This window comes from Telmatherina bonti, assembly GCF_933228915.1.
Source record: "Telmatherina bonti genome assembly, chromosome: 22".
NCBI lineage: Eukaryota > Metazoa > Chordata > Actinopteri > Atheriniformes > Telmatherinidae > Telmatherina > Telmatherina bonti.
The window spans coordinates 32204643-32228426 of record NC_136631.1 but is presented as its reverse complement, the minus strand read 5'-3'; the positions used below and the strand labels follow the sequence as shown (position 1 = coordinate 32228426).

Genomic DNA, 23784 nt, shown 5'->3' with positions numbered 1-23784 from the left:
GTTTTTTTTTAACACCTCACAATGTGGCTCTTTGGTCAACATTGTTGTTTTTAAAGTGCCTTATAAATAAAGTTGTATTGTGTTGTAAAGTTGTGTGTTACTGGTGTGAGCAGTTTGATTTCGTACTGTTTAGTTTAGTTGTTTATTGGTTAGCATTGTAACTGGTCAGGCAGGCCGGCTCAGTGGTGGGCGTGAAGCTGGAATCTCTGGTGACGCTGGCAGAGTCGAGGACTCTGGACAAAAAGAGGAACCGGTTCTGGTGCTAAAACCAGTGCTTAGGTGGTTTTGCTCTGGTGCTAGCAAAGATCCAGTTTTGGTTTTGACTGACAGAAACTGGTCTGTGCCGCGTCATTGCCGTCCGGTCACCAAGAACAGAATTCAGGATCTGGAAATGTGGGTTTCTTTTAGGTCGTTCGTTGCAGCTGCGTCCCAGCTTCTTTTTCTGGTCCCAAAAAATCTTCTGTAAAGTTTGTTAAACAAATGTGTAGACCAGTGGTCGAATCCCCATTTGTAGCCAATTTGCCGTGGATCTCTGCAGACGGCCGTAGAGCCAGGAAACACAGAGTCTCCTCCTCGGATTAATTCTGCTTGTTCCTGTAGTCAGTTTTAATCCATCTGGTATGAAGATGTTGATCCTACTTTCAATGCTCATATTTTGACACCCAAACTCTCAACTCTGACACGGCAAAGACTTGGTGCCAGGATAGAACCGGTTATGAGAACCGGGAACGATGCTGAGTCAGTCGAAAGCCAAAGAACCGGTGCTAAGTCTGGTTCAGATCCGGCTCTGGAACCAGCTCGGTCGAAAAGCCCTAAAAATGTTGGATGTTATGGACGATGCTAGACACCTTCTACACGCTGCTGTCAGCAACCAGAGGAGCCTGACTGCTCCTGAGTTTAGGAGCAACAGGCTTAACAAGCCCATCATGCCATCGCACTCTACAACTCCTCACTTGGGACGAGAACATAGAGGACATCGAGGACATCGAGTATACATGCAGTAGAGAAGGGGGGTAGGTAGTCAGTTGTTTATTTGGGTATTTTGTTATTGTTTATTTAATCAATTTATGATTGTTTATTTTATTTTTACTTGTTTTTTTGGTTTTTTTTATTGCATGCTTTTCTTTTTGCTGCTGGAAATGTTAATTTTCCTGAGGGGGGCCATCCCAAAGGGATCATTAAAGTCATCTCCAAGTCCCATTTGGATGCACCAGGCGTGGGAAAACTGAGTTGAGGATTTTGTTGCCATGCACATGAAACTATGTCAGTCTTTTAACTGGGATTTTTACACCAAACAGAGCAGGCCTGCAGGTTTTCAGATTAAACAAGCATCCTTTAAGATGCAAAATTATATGTTTGAATCTACGGTATAATTTTTAATTTAATTTATTTTATACTGTCTCAGTAATTCATAAACAGCATCATTCTTCACTCAGACTCAAACCAGATATTTCCCAGTCTAAAACATGACATGGCTGTTTTTAAAATAGTCTTTTGTTTGCATTAAAATTACAATAAGCGTAGAAAATTGTCAGAATTCAATTCAGCGACTAAATTACCCGAGCAGCTTTCTCTGCAGCATCAGCCAGCCGCTCCATCTCCCGGTCCTTTGTGTCCTGCCGTATGGCTGCCTCCTCCTGCAGCGTTGTCTCCAGTTTGGTCTTATTGTCCACTTTGGACAGTTCCATCTCCGCCACCTTTAGCTGGGCCTCTTTGGTCTGGAAAGGAGAGCAGGAGGTGAACTGAAGAGCTTTTACAGAGAAAGATTAGCTTGTAAATTAACTTCATCTAGTTTTATTTCTTAACATTTTGCAGTCGACATACCACCATTTCAGGGAGTGTTTGAAGCGTGGTTTTCAGCTGGTCAGCAGGAGACAGTGTGTCGGGGAGGTACATGGCTCGAGACAGAAGAAGCAGAGAAGTGGGGATCTGTTGGTTCAGATGCAGCTCCAACCACTACAACAGCACAATAATGGAGAACAAATCTGTTGTTTAATATCCTCAGCATATCTATAAATAAACCTGGATTAAAGGAATGGATGAAGAAGAAAGACAGAGCTTGTGACAATAAAAATAAGAAGGTCCGCCATCCTTTCTTTTTAACAACCAGTTTGTTGGCGTTACCTGGCCCAGTTGCTCTCTCAGTCGTTCCTCGGTGACTCCGAGAGATCTCATCCCTCTGACACGACAGGCTGCCTGGACCTCGTTCACATTCAGAGTCTCCACTCCTTCTTCTGCAATTAGCTGGAAAACACAGAGCACACGTGTCTTACAGAGCCGTGCCTACTAATATACATAAAATAACATTACGGATATAAAGAGGACAATGCATTACACCCTCTTTGTGGAATTGAGGTCGTCACTTCATGTCTGACAACAAGAAAACGTTAAAAACAAACAGAAGCACAGATACCTTGTCATCTGCACGGATGGCCCTGAGCTTCATGATGAGCTGAAAGCGGAGGAAGTTGTTGGTCCCGATGGACTGGAGCTCCAGGAGCCGGCAGAGGGCCACCAGCTGAGGTCGGGTCAGGTTATCCAGAGTCAGCTCGTCCTCAAACAGTTTGGAGAACTTAATGATCTGTTCGTTGCTGGGACGCTCCCCAGAGTCACGGATCTGTAGATCACACACAAGTTATGACTTGTAAACTGTTTTGAATCATTTCAAATTGGGCAAAATTTCCCTGAAAAAATGTATTTATAAATAGCTTTAAAGGAACTGGATGTATTTACCCGACGCAATTCTCGCCCATGCAGGTAAGTTACTGGACATTTATAATAAATGCTATCTCTGAGCCCGTTTACATGCACAACAAGAATCTGATCATTATCTGGTATCTGGAGCGACCAGATAATTCAAGTCACCAAGTCTGACACGATTCATCAGTTTAACACTTATCTGATCATGAGACAACAGAATAACACACATTTATTTCTCCTCAATATTCCCATTTCTTCGTGCACGTACATCCGTATATCTGAGTTATTTCTTTGCTTCGGTCTTTCTGTTAAACAAGCAGAAGCGATACAAAACAGCAACAAAAATGCAATGCTGTGGAGCGGCGGGAAGTCAGAGGAGAAACGGAGTAAAACGTTCACACGTAGACTGTTTCGAAGCTTATTAGCTCCCACATTAGCTAGACTATTTTTCAAGACCTGACGGTTTGAAAATAGCTAAGAAATACAATAAGGGAATATATGGGTGGGAGAAAATAAAAAAATCAGTTCACATAAAAATCGTGATTTTTTTTTGTTTTACAATCTTTAAACCTTTTTTTTTTTTTTTTTTTTAAATCAAAATAATTTTTTTAATTTTTTTTTATTTTAAATGTTTATATGTTTAGATGCCAGATGGAGCAGAAGTTACGGCTTCTCTCCAGCAGAGGGCGAAGCGTTTCTCTTCGACTGTCTAGTAACGTGACGTTATATCAGTTCTAGAAAACACGGAAACATGTTTGTATGTATGTTTTTTTTTTTCTTGTTTGTTTTTTAATAGACATAGAGTCTGAATAAAGAAAGAAAGAAAGAAAGAAAAGAAGACGGAAAATGGCGGAAAACCAACAAAAATGTGCAGAGATAAATCCTCCACCATCACATTTTAAGTCAAAAAGTGCCTCAACTTTAAAGCTAAAGCTTTAAAAGTTTTACTTTAAACGTAAAGCAGAGTTGCTTCTGGCTTACAAAACAAAAACTGAAACGGCTCCCGTCTACCTTCACTCCCAAATCCAGACCTACACTCCCTCTCGACAGCGACGTTCCACCAGTGAAAGACGCCTCGTGTTACCACCAATATGTGGGACTAAATCACCAGCCAGACTCTTTTCCTCTGTTGTGTCACGATGGTGGAATGATCTCCCAAACTCTGTCCGCTCTGCAGAATCCTTATCTGCTTTTAGGAGCAAGCTGAAGACTCAGCTCTTCAAGAGGAACTTCCACATTTAGTTTAGCTATATTTGTTGGAAAGTTGGAGAACTTAGCCCAGTTCTTTGCTACAAACATTATGGTATTAATTCTTTGTATTTTAACATAGGTGATGAAACAAAAGCAAAGAAAAAAAAAAGCCTGAAGCACTTCATGTAAGAACCGGTGTCCAAGTGGACAGTCTACCAGCACTTTCCTACGATGTCCTCTACTGTTTGATTTCCTGCTTGTGTTGTTCTCACTCATATGTAAGTCGCTTTGGATAAAAGCGTCTGCTAAATGACTGTAGAATAGAATAGAATAGAAAAGTGTGGACACGTTTAGGATTTTTTGCTTTGCAGGAAAAAGCAGAGCTGTATGTATCGAAAGCTGTTTGTAAACTTTGTAATGCACATGTGGCGTACGGCGGTAACACGACTAATGTTACTGCCTGCCCAGCAAGACGCCATCCTGAGGAAAATGCAGAGCAAACAGCCAAACGTAGCGCAGCAGGAAGCCAACAAACACTCAAAGCAGCACTTTTATATGCAGTTCAAACTTCTGAAGGAAGAGTAGATGTTCAAACAGCTGCTTCAGATATATTACTGCTGAATAAATCTATAAAACTGACACACAGTTCATTTCTTTATTTGGAAAATCTGGCTTGTGATATAGTCTGTAAACTTGGTCATCACTCAAATTTTTCACACAGTCTGCTGTTTTTAAAGCAAACTAAATATCGGAAATACTGAGAAATTGCAACTTGAATAATATAATCGACACTCAAAACATTGTAAAATATCTAATCAGGAGAAAAGCATATCGTCCCAGACAGACCAGGGTTTTTAGTATATCTAATTTCAGAAGTGCATGTAGACGCATCACATCTTATTATTACAATAATAGTAAATGATCAGATTTCTAAGGTCATGTGAACAAACTCTAATAATCAAAACTATACAAAAACGACAGATGTAAAAATAAAAAAATCATATTATTAATGCAGATTAAATATTTGATACCAAACATGAACAAATGAATATCAGTGTGTTAGCCAGTAGAAAGCAGTGGTGAGCCTTGGTGGTGCATGTCATCGCTCATTGGCACCAACCTTTTGGAAGAAGGTGGAGAACTCCTCCGTCACATTGCCTTTAGCAGCCTTGTTCCTCAGTGCAATCTCCTCAATAGTGTCCTGCAAGAACTTCGCCATTTCTAGTTTGACCCTCAGCTCCTTCTTCAATCTCTCCTCCTAAAATTTACACCCCAAATTCAAAATGAAATTAGTCACTTCATCTCCGGTAAAAACCACCTCAACATAATCACCACATAATTATATTGGCACACCGATCGTATGGGGCTTCATTTTGATTGTATTCTCAGCTCTGATTACCTTCTTTGACTGCGTCTCGAAGGTTGATGGCAGCATGTTGGGGAAAAGCTTCAAAGCTACAGGAAGAAGAAACTCCATGAACGGGACGATGATGAACACCAGGAAGGGAAGCAGTCGGAAGACGTCCGCACACGTTCTGAGAAACTGAAGCAGAAATTTTTATTCTAAATGACAACACTAATGTGACTGCAGTGACGGTATAAACTAACGTTTGACAGAGATAATTTGACATACAGTTGTGCTCATATGTATTCGTCCCCTTTCATTAAAGAAAAGGCTGAATTTACAACAGTCACTCAAATAACTGGAGACTTAAAAAAGGAACAATAACTAAAAATTGGCAAAAATCTATTTTATCATTTAATTGAGTTGAAGAAAAAAAACAAAAAAACAAAACAAATGGGTCCTGGACAAATTAGAGCACTTTTCTGTTGAACAGTGGGACAAAATACCTGTCAACAGGTGCAGAAGTCTGACTGAGAGGAACAGAAAACACCTGACTGTTGCGGATACATCAAAGGATTAGTCAACTAAATATTAGTTTATGAGTGATGTAATATGTAATAAATTATCTTATTTGTTTGCTTTTTAAAAAAAAACATTTGTATAGAACCAGAATTAGAAAATAATGTAATGATTTTCATAAAATTTTTATTCATTATTACTTATTTTATTATTAGCTTATTTTACAGGCAGCTGTTTTTCTCCTTTTTTAATTTAAGGGTATGAAATGAATAAATATGAGCACAACTGTATATCCTGGATTTACATGGTGGATGAAGCGCTTGCTTTCACCAGACTGCAGTTTTGTAAGTCTCCTGCAGATGGCATCATCTCCCAGAAAAAGTCAGACATGTATGTCAGTATTTACCACACTTTTTTTTTTTTGTCTACATACAGTCACCCAGTTCAATACCTCCATACAGTTCCAACAGTCAGCACTTTAATCCCAAACCTCTACATTCCCAGTGATTCACTGCTGCTTTATTTGCACGGACCTTCAGACCAAAGTGAACATTCTGCCTCACACTGGCTCAAAACCCGTCCACTTGATCCAGCAGGAAGCACATTAGTTAAGCGCTGGCCCGAACAATCCTCTGCGTATGGAAGCAGCAGAAGCAGCAGGCCAATCCTGGTTTGCTTCATTGTTCAGCTGTCCGAATGCAGCTTACTGACCATCCTGAGATACAATCTACAGGAATGGCCCAGAGAGGGGGAAAGCCAAAACACGACTCCTTCTTTCACTGCCGTTTCCACCTGCATGCCAGTGGGGTGAGGGATTTAGGCCTGCCTGGGTGAAAAGGCTTTTGTCTGCAGGCCATTGACATGTATATCATCTCCCAGAGCTCAGCATCAAAGAGGAGAGGAGGGGGGTGGTACGTTTTAAAAAAAAAAAAAAAAAAAAGAAAAAAAAAAAAAGAGGGAGACTTTAATGGACCCCTAAGTATTGTAAGTAAATATAAAAGGGGAAGATTAAGGAGGCAAAGGCAGTCCAGGTTAGATGAATGGGGAGTAGATGGGTTCGAACATGCGCTCCCAGGGAGTCACTGCATTTGAAAAGGGGTCATGGTGCTCATTAAATGGGGGGTAGGGAAACCAGTGGTCACCATCACTGCTGACCAGCAGGGATTAACACTCTTGTTGCACCTTATCTAACACAGAGCCTGGTCCGTGCATATAACATGTAATGGGAATATTTCAACCCCAATCTTTCATGTTCACAGACATGATGCATTGTTTTTAAACATTTAACAACCTCATTTGGACTAAATTATTTCATTACAGTGAAACGGGATTCTTGTTTTGTCCTGAGGTCTGCAACTACAACACCTGCTAAATAAACATCTACAATCTGAACCATCAGAAAGCAGCTGAAGATGCAATGATGGATATGTACCAAAAACTTAAAACTGAAATTTTAAGACACTTGATCCAACAGGAAGCATCAAGCGGCAACCTTCAGAGGTTAAAAGTGAAGCCTATGCGGAAGTGCATAAAACTGCAGTTCCCCCTTCATCTACTAGGGGCTGCAAAACAGAGCAAATCCCCATAGACTCCCATGTTAAAAAGACCAACTTCACAGCAGAAATAAACATGTTTACAGCCTGGTTCAAAAATCCATTTTTGGTTTAATAGGTCAGATTTACCTTTGTGACAACTGTGGGGGGAGTGAATTTTTTTCTAACTCGCCCATTTAAAAGTAATTTAATCTCGAAATTCGGCATATTTAGGGGCGTGTCCTTTTGATTGACAGGTACCTGATCTCCTGCTTCAAGTAAGAAGAATGTAGAACAACCGCGGTTTTTAGCTGGTTAACAACGTGACTTAGTTTTAGCCCGCTTACCTCCTGTTATCTCCGGGTTAGCTTGGTTAGCTCTTAACTACAGGCAGCTCTGAGTTCGCTCGATGTCAATCATCCACCATGACGTTCACAGCCAGGGGGGCTCAGCTCCGCCTCTTTGCCCATATTTTGTATTTTCCGGGTGAGACAACACGCATGCCCCTGCCAAGATGGCGATGGTAGGAACCGCCCACTGAGCTTCAATTCAGCTCTTCAGAAACCAACGGGTGACGTCACGGAGGCTCCGCCCATCTTTTTATATACAGTCTATGGGAAGCACATTAGTTAAGCGTCGACCCGAACAATCTAACTTCCACACCTTTCTTAGGTTTGGTTTCACACAGCACTGTACTAGGACCAGGCCACCTGGACAATGTCACGCAGTTGCAACAACTCGCAACTCGTTCAGGAGTGAAATTCCCAGAAAATGACCACTTTCCAAGAAGAAAACCAGACTCATCAAATGACGAGGACTGAAAACGGTTCATTCATCGCAAGTAAACAATGGAGGTCCCACCAAGTTCATGCAGTCGCTGTGTTTCTGTTTTAATTTCAGAAACTTTTTGTTTCGGTTTTAATTTCAGAGTTCAAACCTGAAGTGGTTTTCACAAGAATCCGTCCAGTACGAGCAGTTTGCTTTCACATTGCAAACAAAACAGTCCTGGGTTCACTTACGAGTCATCCAAGCCCCTGATTTTAAATAAGAAGTTCACTTCTTTGGTTCACAAATGCGGGTTCAGACTGCTCCACATGAAGTGTACTAAGCACGCATCATTTAAAGTGAATCAAACAGTGCCGGTATGAATGCACCCTCAGGGTAGATGACAGTAGAGTTTGAAGAAGGGGCTCTATGTAAAAAAATAAACAATGATAAATAAAGGTAATGGTTACATTCACAGTTAAGACAAAGGAAAAGCTCAGGCAGAATATTTAATTGTCCTGCTCTGTCTATGCATGTTAACAAGCACTTGGGATGGATGGGAAATGTGCTTTCGATGATGACATCAACTTTCTCTGCAGCAGATCATCAGATCTCTCCATACACCTAATTTATCCATCTTGGTTTAGTCTTTATGCTTTATTCAGGGTAATTCTGTCAGATGACGCCGAGGTTGTCGTTTGAGTATAAATCCAGCTTTACCCTTTGAATGCGGAAGCGTCACAGAACTGGCACCCTGTCAAACCAGGAACAGCATCTCAGCTAAAGCTGGATTCTCCAGCTCACTCCATCACACAAGAATTGCAGCATCATGCCCTAGTTGGTGGTCTTGTGGGTTTTTATGGAGAACAATAGCAAACACCAGCAAAAGACTATGTGCCCAGTGCCACCAGGTCTAACATGCTTCCTCTTTACTTCTTTCTAGTAAAAATGTGTGCAGTCATGCAAGACTGTGCAGCTTCAGTACTAGTGAGACCCTCGCCCACCTGATGGCTTTATGCCTGTGCCGTCTGTTATGACGTAATATTGATGTTTCAGAATAAAATGCGATCTAAAGTCTGCAGTGTCTTATTTTTAATTAAATCAACCAGTTCCACTGTGGTTTTCCATTGACTCACTTCCTCTTTGAATGATCCATTCTGATCTAGACTGACGCCGTTTCCAAACGGAAGGCATCAAAAATAGAACAGCCATATATGTCAGAAGCCATATGGCGCTACTGGTGGAAGGACTCTACTTGCCAGAAGTAACGAAGGAACACACTATCCATTTGTTGGAACAAAGGGGGTTGGCGGCATCGTTTGTGTGTCAGTGTGTTTAAACCAAAGTCAAAGGGAATATCCCCAGCAAGGAAAACAGATGACTAAACAACCGCAGCAAGAAGTCTAGACGTCACACCGTATAGGAAGAGCGCTGGCAACCGGCCAATCATGTCACCTAAATCTGCTCCTGAAGAACGCCGACACAGTAAATGTGACCTGAGCTGACAGGCTGAACTGATATTTATGAGCAAACACCTTCATCAGATTACTGTACCAGACACTGCACTTCAGTCTGGACCAGAGGAGTCCTGCTCCGGTCTTCAAGGGCCATAATCCTGCAGGTTTTCCATGTATACCTGCTCCAACACATCTGACTCAAATTTACCAGTCATTGTTTAGACGTCTATTGGCTACTGGAACCATTTAATGTAAGCCAGATGTGTTGGAACAGGGATACATCAAACACTTGTAGGACCGACTTTTGACACTCCTGGTCTAGAAAGCCCCCCTGATTCTGTAACAACAAGCTGCTATGAATTATAATAATATAAACATTATGATACAAACTACCACAAACATCTCTGCCTCTCCTGGAACAGAGAGGTCAAGATACATACTGTATAAATGTAAGAATTGTGGAGTTTTCTGACTAAAGCTGAAAGCATCTGCCTAAAGAGCTTTAATTAAGCAGACAAATCAGCTAAACAACTGGTGAACAAACTCTCAGCATGCCGCCAGTCTCTGTAATAAATCCCATTAGGTTAGAAAAGCCATGGATTAAACATCCGGGAACAAGATGTCTTAGCAGTCAGACCTGATTCTTAACTCAGTCATCCTTGACCCCTTAACTCATGTTTGTCAGTTTCCAGTCAAAAAGTAACATATAATTACAACTATATATAAATATAAAACATCTTTACGTCAATGTTTCCCTCGTTGCTCACCTGTCTCCTCTCCCGGCGGGACAGAGGATTCCCGTTCAGCACCCTCCACAGCATTCGCCCAGCAATAGTGGTGTCAATCCACAGCAGCCTGAAGCCGTGGTAGTAGTGCTTGATTTCATCGAGGACCCGCTGACGGAGCGTCCTTCTGACAGGTTCTGCATCCAGTGTCGGGCTGTACACTGGCCCTCCTTCCTCCAGCTTCTTCTTCTTGTCTTTTAACGATCGCAGCGACTTCTCCACCTTTGAGTCATCCCATCTTCTCCTGGAGGTGTGTATCCACCTGACCCCAGGGATGTCATGCGGTCGTGCTACTGTCCATTGGACCCCTGTTGTGATGGCAGGGTATAGTGAGGTGGAGGACCCTGCTAGTAAAGCGCAGTAGATCCGCTGTGGGTCTACACTCTGACAGGGTCCTGAGTATTCATCTGACAAGAGGATGGAAGGACCGAACGCAGACACCTGCGTCAAGCCGCCAAGTCTGAGACCATCGAGCCTAAGAAGACAACATAGTTATAAGTTATAGACTGCAAAAAGAAAAAATAAACACCAGTGCAAATCAGTTTCAGTCAACATATGCTGTTTAACATTATTTATATTTTATAGCAGGCAGTTTGCATTTTATGCAAGTGGTTTATATTCATTCAGAAACTCTGCAGATGTCACTTTTATATGACTCACTTTTGATTGGCAAGTCTGAGGGTTGTGCAGTTGAAGCAGGACGGCTCCTTTATTTTTCCTAAAAAGAAGAAAAAACATGAAAAGAAATGGTGTTTTGCAGATTATGCAGAGCCACAAGCACACACACAAAATATGAGAGTTCAAGAGCTGCTGCTGATTAGACTAAATCTCATCTCAGCAGCTTTTTGCAGACCCTCGCTGCTCATGTGTGTTTATGGATGTTTGTGTCTGAGCCTAGAGACCCCACAGCGGCAGCAGAAACATACAGCACTCATAATGATTATGCAATAACAATCTAAAGTTACATCACTCCACGTTGTCTTATGCAATCATCTATCAAAGATCACCTACCAAGAAGTCTGCTGAACTCCTGAGTAAGATCTTTTTATTTATATACACTATGTTACCGAGCCAATTCATCACATACTAATACACAACTCTGCTGTATGAAGCCAAAACAACTTATTAAAAAAAACAAAACAACAAATGTTATAACATTATAATCTTTTAGATTTTTACTACGTTGCGGTTTATAAAATTCTCTTGCTCCACAATATGATTTTGAAAACTCTTCCCGCTCATCTGACACATTAACAGCTTTCTGCTGTCGACTTGTCAGGAGGGGTGTCGCACCCTCGGAGGCCCACCACGAGGCTCGCACTCGTACACTAGTCATGTGTAGAGAGAAAGAGGGCGGAGCGTTGAGACACTTCCAGCCAGTTAGATCAGAGCGTTCAGCTTTGCCACGCCTTCCCTCCGACTCACGCGGCTGACTGGAGAGGATCCAGCCTGCTGAACATGACAGGCTGTGGCCTGCAGCCATGAGGACACAGAGTTTACTGGAACAGCGTCACCTCTGTGGCCGGACATTTACTGTGGCACGGAGAAGAAAAGCCTGGAAATACAGTAGATTACTCAACCCTGCATTGCTCTGCTTTGCTGTACTCCCAGCAACACAAAGCTTCAGTGTTTCCTTTCTGGTTTTGCTGCAGCTTTAAAAAAAATTTGGCCTTCACTTATAACTAAAGCAATCTACAGACACTTTTGACAGCACTATTTTTAGTCTTGACTTGTCCGCACCGTGACCCCAGCTCTGGCCTGTTGGTCTTTCACTTCTAACAGTTAATTCCTCCATGACCTCCAGCCTGCAGACATTTGGTTATAACTGCCTTGTACTAAGCCAATACAAACATTACGACCTGCACCTAATCATAGCTTCTTTTACTGATTTAGGGCCAGTGCACAAAGCAGCTAAATTAACCCTGAATTTATATCGCCGCATGTGAGGTAGAAACAGTTTATATCGCCGCATGTGAGGTGGTAACAGTTTATATCGCCGCATGTGAGGTAGAAACAGTTTATATCGCCGCATGTGAGGTGGTAACAGTTTATATCGCCGCATGTGAGGTAGAAACAGTTTATATCGCCGCATGTGAGGTAGAAACAGTTTATATCGCCGCATGTGAGGTAGAAACAGTTTATATCGCCGCATGTGAGGTAGAAACAGTTTATATCGCCGCATGTGAGGTAGAAATAGTTTATATCGCCGCATGTGAGGTAGAAACAGTTTATATCGCCGCATGTGAGGTGGTAACAGTTTATATCGCCGCATGTGAGGTAGAAACAGTTTATATCGCCGCATGTGAGGTGGTAACAGTTTATATCGCCGCATGTGAGGTAGAAACAGTTTATATCGCCGCATGTGAGGTGGTAACAGTTTATATCGCCGCATGTGAGGTAGAAACAGTTTATATCGCCGCATGTGAGGTAGAAACAGTTTATATCGCCGCATGTGAGGTGGTAACAGTTTATATCGCCGCATGTGAGGTAGAAACAGTTTATATCGCCGCATGTGAGGTAGAAACAGTTTATATCGCCGCATGTGAGGTGGTAACAGTTTATATCGCCGCATGTGAGGTAGAAACAGTTTATATCGCCGCATGTGAGGTAGAAACAGTTTATATCGCCGCATGGGAGGTGGTAACAGTTTATATCGCCGCGTGTGAGGTAGAAACAGTTTATATCGCCGCATGTGAGGTAGTAACAGTTTATATCGCCGCATGTGAGGTGGTAACAGTTTATATCGCCTCATGTGAGGTAGAAACAGTTTATATCACCTCATGTGAGGTAAAAACAGTTTATATCGCCGCATGTGAGGTAGAAACAGTTTATATCGCCGCATGTGAGGTAGTAACAGTTTATATCACCGCATGTGAGGTAGAAACAGTTTATATTGCAGCATGTGAGGTAGAAACAGTTTATATCGCCGCATGTGAGGTAGAAACAGTTTATATCGCCGCATGTGAGGTAGAAACAGTTTATATCGCCGCATGTGAGGTAGAAACAGTTTATATCGCCGCATGTGAGGTAGAAACAGTTTATATCGCCGCATGTGAGGTGGTAACAGTTTATATCGCCGCATGTGAGGTAGAAACAGTTTATATCGCCGCATGTGAGGTAGAAACAGTTTATATCGCCGCATGTGAGGTAGAAACAGTTTATATCGCCGCATGTGAGGTAGAAACAGTTTATATCGCCGCATGTGAGGTAGAAACAGTTTATATCGCCGCATGTGAGGTAGAAACAGTTTATATCGCCGCATGTGAGGTAGTAACAGTTTATATCGCCGCATGTGAGGTAGAAACAGTTTATATCGCCGCATGTGAGGTAGAAACTGTTTATATCGCCGCATGTGAGGTGGTAACAGTTTATATCGCCGCATGTGAGGTAGAAACAGTTTATATCGCCGCATGGGAGGTGGTAACAGTTTATATCGCCGCGTGTGAGGTAGAAACAGTTTATATCGCCGCATGTGAGGTAGTAACAGTTTATATCGCCGCATGTGAGGTAGTAACAGTTTATATCGCCGCATGTGAGGTAGAAACAGTTTATATCGCCGCATGTGAGGTAGAAACAGTTTATATCGCCGCATGTGAGGTGGTAACAGTTTATATCGCCGCATGTGAGGTAGAAACAGTTTATATCGCCGCATGTGAGGTGGTAACAGTTTATATCGCCGCATGTGAGGTAGAAACAGTTTATATCGCCGCATGTGAGGTAGAAACAGTTTATATCACCGCATGTGAGGTAGAAACAGTTTATATCGGCGCATGTGAGGTAGAAACAGTTTATATCGCCTCATGTGAGGTAGAAACAGTTTATATCACCTCATGTGAGGTAAAAACAGTTTATATCGCCGCATGTGAGGTAGAAACAGTTTATATCGCCGCATGTGAGGTAGTAACAGTTTATATCACCGCATGTGAGGTAGAAACAGTTTATATTGCAGCATATGAGGTAAAAACAGTTTATATCGCCGCATGTGAGGTAGAAACAGTTTATATTGCAGCATATGAGGTAAAAACAGTTTATATTGCCGCATGTGAGGTAGAAACAGTTTATATTGCAGCATATGAGGTAAAAACAGTTTATATTGCCGCATGTGAGGTAGAAACAGTTTATATTGCCGCATGTGAGGTAGAAACTGTTTATATTGCCGCATGTGAGGTGGTAACAGTTTATATCGCTGCATGTGAGGTAGAAACAGTTTATATCGCCGCATGTGAGGTAGAAACAGTTTATATCGCCGCATGTGAGGTAGAAACAGTTTATATCGCCTCATGTGAGGTAGAAACAGTTTATATCGCCGCATGTGAGGTAGAAACAGTTTATATCGCCGCATGTGAGGTAGTAACAGTTTATATCACCGCATGTGAGGTAGAAACAGTTTATATTGCCTCATGTGAGGTAGAAACAGTTTATATCGCCGCATGTGAGGTAGAAACAGTTTATATCACCGCATGTGAGGTAGAAACAGTTTATATCACCGCATGTGAGGTAGAAACAGTTTATATCGCCGCATGTGAGGTAGTAACAGTTTATATCACCGCATGTGAGGTAGAAACAGTTTATATTGCAGCATATGAGGTAAAAACAGTTTATATCGCCGCATGTGAGGTAGAAACAGTTTATATTGCAGCATATGAGGTAAAAACAGTTTATATTGCCGCATGTGAGGTAGAAACAGTTTATATTGCAGCATTTGAGGTAAAAACAGTTTATATTGCAGCATATGAGGTAAAAACAGTTTATATTGCCGCATGTGAGGTAGAAACAGCCCACCATATTCAACAAAATGCAGAAGTTGCATGTTAAAAACTAATCACACTTACTACTTCTTTAGGAAACCTGAAGCTAAAAGCTACCAGCCGCTGCTATGAAAAGCTCTTGATTAAAATGGTCATCACCAAGCATGATTGCCTTCATTTTTGCTTCGATCATTTAACTTGAACAAAAAAAAATCATAATCAGTGATCTAAGACGAGCAACTTTTACTGCTGATTAACCTGCAAACAAGAGCATTGCATCACAATAAAAACCAAAACAGCATTTTAGGACAAACTCATTTAATACCAGCTGTTAAGCAGGGAGGTGAAGGGGGGGGGGGGGGGGGGGTTTCAATACAGTGGTATTAAAGGTCAAACGTTAGGCCATCTGTTGCACAGCTAAAGCTTGGCTTAAATGGGCTTCAGGAACAGGGACAAGGATTCAAAGCACAGCTGCACATCTACAACAGAATGAGAAGAGTCGAACTGATGTGGTGGTCTGGTCAAAGTCCGGACCTCACCCTGATTGACATGTCATGGGGAGGTCTTAAGTGAGCTGTGTGTAAACAAACAACAAGAATGAAATGAAGCAATTTGTTCAGTAGAAGTGGACCTCTGCAGTGATCCAAGAAACTGATCATGGCATAGATCAGGGATCTCCTATCCTGGTCCTCAGGGGCTGGTGTCCTGCAGGTTTTCCAAGCTGCAACACACCTGATTCAAATCAAAGTGTATTTAAGAGACATGAGCAGAGCGTGTCTGAGTCTGAGACACGAGTTTACCAGCAGGGCCACTTGGAAAACCTGCAGGACACCGGCCCTCGAGGACCAGGATAGGTGATACTTCCAGTTACTGCTGCATAAGGTGGTCCTACATGCTATTGAATCCTGGTGTGTACTTGGTTTTGTTTTATTCTTTTTAAATATACTGCTTTTGTGTCCTAGCTAAATATTCATTTAATAAATAATTATAAAAACAAGAGTAGTGTTTATAATTAATAAATATCTTCCCATTTTTGGGGATAAATTCAGTACATTTTCATTTGATATGTAATGTGTTGTACCTCTGAGGTTGTATTCAGCACATTTTCAGACCTGGTGAGGACCAGATAATTCTTCATTATGCCCTCCAATGTCCGACCGTACAGCTAAAGAGCATGTGCTCTTTCTCACATGACTGTACAAACAGATTGTGTGACTGTTTACATGGACACTGTTCACATGTAAACAAATAGCAGCTTTGACACAGATGTGACATGTGCTTAAAATAATATTGGTTGGAAACTAAAGTCCATGTAGCATGTGGCTTTGATTACTCTTGGTCTCATCTTGCTCTCCCGATATTCCTGGGTTATTTCCCATGAGAAAGTACTTATCTATACTAACACAAAAGCTCCCATACGGAGATTAAACAATGATTATAACTGTTTAATTAATAACCTAAAAAGAGGAACCACTAAATTAACAGATATTTCGCTGTTTTTAATGTTTTGCTGCGTATGCCACCTTAGGAATGACTTACCTACATAACTCTCAAGTGTCTTCAGCAGTGTAATGATGTTGTGTAAGATGACGGTCTAATCAAACCCAACAGTTAGACATCCAAAACTGTAGAAATCCACTTTGCAAAATCTGCATTCTGGTTAATAATATGTTGTTTCAGCAGGACTGAAACCTTAAATGAAAATCTAATTCAAGCTTAATTTTTCTGAGCCATTTTGATTCAAAGCAGGTTGGTTAAAACATTCTTTAACGACAGACCATCAAAAACACCCAACCCTGAAGCAAACTATCATTAATTTGATTTATAATAAATGTGAAAACTACAAGGATTCATTTTATTATCGAATAACTTTCATTACATATCAGAGGTCCTAGATAAACATTATTCAGTTGGCTTGTTTGCGGATTTATGTAAAACTTTTGACACAATTTATCATTTTGTGCTTCATCAGAAATGTTAATATAAAATCTGCTGCAAATTACAGACTAAGAAATTATTCAGAAGAATAATCTGAGGTTTTCCATAGGGTTTGATATTGATACTCCCAGTATCAATAATCTATTCATATTTATATGTGTACAGCATTTAATATGCTAATTACTCCAGATAATGCAAACTAATTAAACACAGATACAATGCATCTGGGCTTCTTTTTTTTTAAATTAAAATACTCAGATTTTCAAATTATGCAAGGTAGTTTCTTGATTAAAATAAAAGCTAACTAAACATGTTTGATTGTGTTGGGGCAAATTAATCATCCCAACCGGTGCTAGAACTTAAAATGTTGCATAAAATTATGTGTTTGGGGTCTGATCATCAATAAAAAAAACTCCATTCAAAACTGCTATTTGGGAAATTATCATTTTTTAAGGCATTTTTGTTTCATAATCAGAATTCAGTCTTTGAAAAAAGCATATGTTTATGTTTGTGTGTTTAAATTACAGTGGTCTCAAAGATTACTCAAAATTAAACAGTTTACAGACTAGTATTAGGATTGTAATGTAAACTTCCTAATATGGAAAAGGAATTCAATCATATTTGATATTTGGTCTTTCTCAGTCTTGCAGAATCTTTAAAAATGTGAAAATTAAATTGACCTCAGTTTGTCTCAGGTGAAGTTATAAAAGGCACTGCCCTCATGGAAGCAATGCTATTTGTCTGAAAATGTGGGCCTACTGCCAAAAACACGGTCTCAGTCACAGCAGACGGACAAATCCTCATTGTGACCCCCTAATCTATTTATAAAACCAGAAATGATGCATTATGGATGCACTTTACAATAACTACACACATTAAATATTTCCTCAGAAGCATTACACTCTAATGTCTTCAACGCTACTCACAGACTACTTATGATCCACTTACAAATTGCATAACAAAAGTCTCGTAACCAGTCTCATCACCTTGATATCTACACTGGTTATACAACAACAGACTTCACAGGTTCTATAAAAAAGAAACACGGCGATGTGGCGCTACCATATTTTGCACATTAGTTGTAAGTAATGCATCAGTCAGTATGTAGGATAAATGAGATCATTTGATCACTCGAATGAGTGATCTAAGTGCCTAAACAGCTTGTAACATTTCCATTCCTGTGGCTCAATATCACAAGTTTATGAAATGTTGACCAACAATAAGAGAAACAGAACAATACTTAAATAAACCATGGATATAAAACAGGTCAGGTGATTCAATTACAGACAATCAACATGCAAGTTGGCTATGTTTAGTGCTACTTAGTGTTACTATGGATCACTGGGGGTGGGAAAATCGAATCGAAAAATTGGAAATCAGAATTTTTTTCTTCACGATTTAAAAAAAAAAAAAAAAATTTCAAAAGAATAAAATCAATCCACTATAAAATTTTTTGTCATTTTCATTGTTTTTATTGATCTTTTTACTTGTCTTCTTGGGCATCATAGCAGCAGAATGATGATCTGGCTACTGGGTTGTTTTTTCAGAACTGAAATCAAGAAAAATTATGAACAAAAATAAGTTCTAGAATTTTTTTGGGGTTTTAATCTACAAAAAGGGCTGCACGGTGGCATGGCGGTTAGCACTGTGGCCTCACAGCAAGAAGGTTGCTGGTTTGGGCAGTGGCCTTTCTGTGTGGAGTTTGCATGGGTTCTCTCCGGGTTCTCCGGCTTCCTCCCACCGTCCAAAGACATGCATGTCAGGTTAATTGGGTACTCTAAATTGCCCCTAGGAGTGAGTGTGAGTGGTTGTTTGTCTCTGTATGGCCCTGCGATAGACTGGTGAACTGTCCAGGGTGTACCCTGCCTTTCGCCCAAAGACTGCTGGGATAGACTCCAGCTTCCCCGTGACCCTGAATTGGGTTAAGCGGTTAAGATAATGAATGAATGAATGAATGAATCTACAAAAATCATCAATATTGAAGAATTTTGAGAATCGCAATTTAAATCGATCGGCACCCAAAAAATTGGAATCGAATCGGGACAAAAGCATATTTTGAATAATCAGAGGGGACCCTGTTTGCCATAGCAACAGCATCACCTCAGCCTGCAGAGAAAGAGGGGGGAGGGGGGGGGGGGGGGGGGGGTGTCAAGTCAGAGCAAAACCATCCTGTCCTCAGATAACCTGAATCTTTTATCATGGCTAACCCTTTATAATCACTTTAAGAAATGTCTGTTTAAGTTAAAACTGCGTTTATGTTGAGTGGAAGCTAATCTGTGACTGATTAAAGCATCAGATTCCCAGTTCTTTTCTGTCACCTTGAACATTGAATAAGACTCAGAGAGAATCAGCTGGAAAGCCAAGAGTCTTCTAGATGCTAATGTGTCACCGCTAACCAAAGCCTCACTCACTGGATGCAACAAATCAGAAAAGCAGCCTCACCTTTACCTTTCCGAAATTCGTTCTTTATGGAGCGGGACGTTTTCATCAAAGGTGCTCTGGATCTGGTAAACAGGATTAACGCCATGCCTCAAGTCTGAAGCTAGTCGGCTAGCTAGCTGTAGCTTCAACCAAATATGGAAACTAAAAAGCAACTACGTTGTTTCATAGAAAAACAAACACGAATAGTTAAACGGCTTCAATAAGTTAGGACGCATGTATAACTCTTGAGTGGAAAATTTAGCTCCATGTCACGTCCTTTCTTCCCTGTGACGCGGATGACAACTAGCCGGGCCGAGCAGTTAATGACGTCAAACTTTACGTTCGTTAAGCAGCTTTTTGTAACAAGGTCACATTTCCGGTCTGGTTAGAGAATAAAAGCACATGTTGGCTGAGTTCATCCCATAAACCACATATGTCAAAGTCAAGGCCCGCGGGCCGAATCCGGCCCACGAATGAATTATCTATGGCCCCCGGGATGATATTTGATTAGTATTAGAACCGGCCCGCAGGCTGTAGCCACCCGCTGGTGTTTTGCACGCACCAATACTACATTTCCCACAATGCAACGGTAACCCGCGAACTCACTGCAGCGCAGCAAGCGGACCTCGGCTTCATCATTCATTAGCAGTCAGAGCAGATGTCAACTTTCAGCTACCTCCTCCCCAAAAAATGGCTAAACCGAAGGTGGATGCTGAAAACAAGGGGTTTCAAGCTAGGTGGGAGGCAGAGTACATGTTCACTGAGGTAAATGGCAAACCTGTGTGTCTTCTGTGTGGAGAAAGTTTGGCTGTAATGAAAGAATACAATCTAAGAAGGCACCATGAAACGTCTAAGAAACACACAGAAAGTATTGTTTTGTCTGTGTGCCATATATTTTTGCATTTTATTTTATTGTATTTTATTTATTTATTTATATTTATTTTTCAGTTAATGGACTCAGGGGGAATTGCAGATAAGAGTCATGAGAAAGAATACAACTGATTTGATTTATTCTATATTTTCTCATTTTACTATTTGAAGCAGTAATTGGTAGGATAATAGAGCAGCATAATATTGCATTTTCAGTTTATAATGCATGCAGTTTCATTTATGCATTCATCTTGATATAAGGAACTTATTTTGTTTCTGAAGGAAAATTGCTTTTTTGCTGTTTGCCTGTTGAAAATGTTTTCTCTTTAACTTACTGACAGAGCCATAAGAAAATATTACTTTATTCATTTAATGTACAGGACATGTGATTTTTCTTTGAAGGCAGTTTGTTCTTGTCTGTGTGCCTGCTGAAAAAATGTTTTCTCGATTATTCATTTAATCATTAAATAATATACTGTGTTAGGTCTTGGTTCAATAGACTACGTGCAATCATTTCAATATGTTTTAATAAACATTGAACCAATCCGGCCCTCGGCTTATAGCCAATTTGTTTTTTTGGCCCTCTGTGTATTTGACTTTGACATCCCTGCCATAAACAGTCTCTATATACATCTATGCATCCATCTCTATATATATATCTATGCATCCATCTCTATATACATCTATGCATCCATCTCTATATACATCTATGCATCCATCTCTATATATATCTATGCATCCATCTCTATATACATCTATGCATCCATCTCTATATACAGTCTATGGTTCATCCATGCAAGCAACTCGTGCCTGAACTTCTCATGTTCACAAGTCCTGACCAGGAATTTTGGACTTTATGAAAGACAATGGCATAGACCCTGGGTGCGATTTGTTGGGAGGGTGTCTGTGTGTGTCTGTGTGTGTGTGTGTGTGTGTGATCCCCCCCCCCCCCCTCCTCCGGTCATTCATTTTTTTTTATCCCGGGGGGAGTAATGTTCCAGTCTTTGGTCAAGGCAGTCAAAAAGCTAGATAAAAAGCTATATACACGGGGAAAATGTCAAACAAAGCTGAGATCCCTCCCCATACCAGACTGTTCTGCTAAGTTTATAGGTTAAAGGTATTAAAAATAATGAGAATCTTTTAAATAGGCCAAAATTTTGGGAACATTATACTGACTTTCATTTTTATTTTTCTTCCAGTTTGGAATGAGGAAACCTGCGTGAAAGATAAGGTGTTGCCAGTTATTTTATAAAAAAATTAAAAAATTTAAAAAAATTTAAAATGTGCACACATACCTTTTTTCATTTATTTTTTAAATTTGATTTCTATCTAATAATTTTATTTAATTATTTCTTTATTTAATGTTTTTTATTTATCTATTTTTATTTATTTACAAAACTGACAATAAAGGGATTACTTAAATAACTGTAAGGAAGATATTTTTTTTATTACAAGGAGGCAGAAATACATAAGTTTTATTTCATTCTGCGCCTTTTCTCTATAGTATAGTATAATATATAGACTCTATAGTAACTTTTTAAATTAGGGTCTTCTTCTTGTTGTTTTTTTTTTGTACAAAACAAAGAAAAATCAATCACAATTCCGTTTAATTTCCAAATAAACACAACAAAACCCTTAACCAGACCACGGGATTCATGTCCAAAACAAGACGCCATCGGATAACTTCATGTAAAAAAAAAACAAAACAAAAAAAACTATATGAGCCATGATGAGAATTTGTTAATCAACACATCTGAAAAACACATCTCAGAAGTGAATGTCGCTTTTGTTTTGAAAGGTCAACTATTAACGGAAGTTGGCAAATAATTTCCTACTCCTCAGTTCCCCCCATAGACTGTACATAAAGTGAGGTTCCCCCTAGCGTCTCCTGCAGGTAGTACAGGTTCATGAATAAACCATTCTTTAGTAGAGGCTCTGCTAGAGTCATATTAAAGTTTATTATAACCAAAAACAGATTCACAATTTCACTTAAACTTCAATAATCACTTTGACTAAAAAATAACCAAGCTATATTACAGCGCAAAAAAGTGCTTTGCAGTTGTTTCCACTTTTATTTCCTTTATATCACATAATGAATCAATATGACACCCAATGTTTTTTTTTATTTAAGAATCCTACAACGATGTCTTGTGGTTTCTAAAAGGTCCCTGATGTATTTTTGTGTTATTGTTTTTTATTTAAAAATAAGCCTACTTAAATTGAACTCTGGGATTTATAAAAGAGTTTTCATTTTTATTTCACATATACAGAAAACGACTATTATTTTTTACAGATTTATGTACTTTATCAGTTGTGAAACTTTTGGTATTCGTATAAACATTGCAAACGAAAGAAAAGTTTTATGCAGCATGTGTTACCATGTTAATGCAGAATGTGAATATTTTAGAATAACAGTTTAGTTTAGTTATTTAGGATCCCCATTAGCTGTAGCAAGCTACAGCTATTCTTCCTGGGGTCCGGCACAATTATATCAACAAACAAAAACTTGCAAAAGTTACACAGCACATCAGCACTTCTGTTCAATCCTGGAATACAAGCTATTACATATTCAAATCCATCTCTTGGATTGTATTTGATTATAATAGAAATCTTCTTGTACACCTCTATCTACAGTATCAATTAGTTTACTCCATTACACACACATTCATATTATACTTTTATCACCAAACCCTTGCTTTTGTCCCAATTCGATTCGATTCGGATCTTTTGGGTGCCAATTCGATTTAAATTGTGATTCTCACAATTCTACAATACTGCTGATTTTTGTAGATTAAAAATGAAATAAGAATAAAAGTATAAAACTTTGTTTTTGCACGTCATTTTTCTTGATTTCAATTAGGAGGGAAAAAAACACAGTAGTCAGACCATCATTCTTCTGCTACATTGCCAAGAAGACAAGTAAAAAGATCAATAAAAACAATAAAATCACAAAAATTTTATAATTGATTGTTTTTATTTATTTGGAAAAAAAAATCGTTTTTAAAACAAAAAATCTATTATAAAATTGTGAAGCAAAAGAAATTCAGATTTTCAATTTTTCGATTCGATTTTCCCACCCCTAATAATTATGATTTATATAGATACCTGTACTTTTAAGAAATAGTCTTTTAATGTTTTAAAGATTTTTAGATCAGTGGTTAATTTATTGTTCTTCGGTAGTAAATTTCACATTTTCATGAAATGAAATGAAACGAAAAATACTTTATTAATCCCCAAAGGGAAATTCAATATTGTAGTCTATAATTAACTTGAAGAGGTGTTGTTCCGGAGGCTGCTGGCAGGAATGATCTTCTGTATCTTTCAGTCATCATGCCTTCATGCCTCTAACAGTACTTTTTATGGCATCTGATTTTGCTTTAGGCAAGCTAAAATATCCATATTTTGCATGTCTTGTGATATATTCGTGATCACTAAAAGTAAAGTTATTAAATAAAATAACAGATGGTTTTAATACAGATATATTTCAAATTACGGTTTAAGTTTACTTTAAAT

General features: G+C 39.5%; 1 protein-coding gene across 6 annotated transcripts in view; it reads right to left on the bottom strand.

Annotated features, from left to right (window-relative positions):
* The window catches only part of letm1 (leucine zipper-EF-hand containing transmembrane protein 1), a 35087-nt gene extending 15383 nt beyond the window's left edge, over positions 1–19704 (bottom strand). For 5 of the 6 annotated variants that reach the window (XM_079262776.1, XM_079262777.1, XM_079262773.1 and 2 more), the window contains exons 1-9: positions 19423–19704; positions 10955–11012; positions 10277–10769; positions 5291–5434; positions 5012–5149; positions 2414–2617; positions 2125–2244; positions 1825–1956; positions 1560–1718 (exon numbers count right to left, since the gene is read on the bottom strand). In XM_079262776.1, the coding sequence (XP_079118902.1) occupies positions 1560–1718; positions 1825–1956; positions 2125–2244; positions 2414–2617; positions 5012–5149; positions 5291–5434; positions 10277–10769; positions 10955–11012; positions 19423–19507 (1533 nt within the window). In that variant the 5' untranslated portion in view covers positions 19508–19704. The remainder of the gene's footprint in view (positions 1–1559; positions 1719–1824; positions 1957–2124; positions 2245–2413; positions 2618–5011; positions 5150–5290; positions 5435–10276; positions 10770–10954; positions 11013–19422) is intronic. The other variant, XM_079262772.1, reaches the window with a different exon arrangement.
* Positions 19705–23784: the final 4080 nt, after the last annotated feature.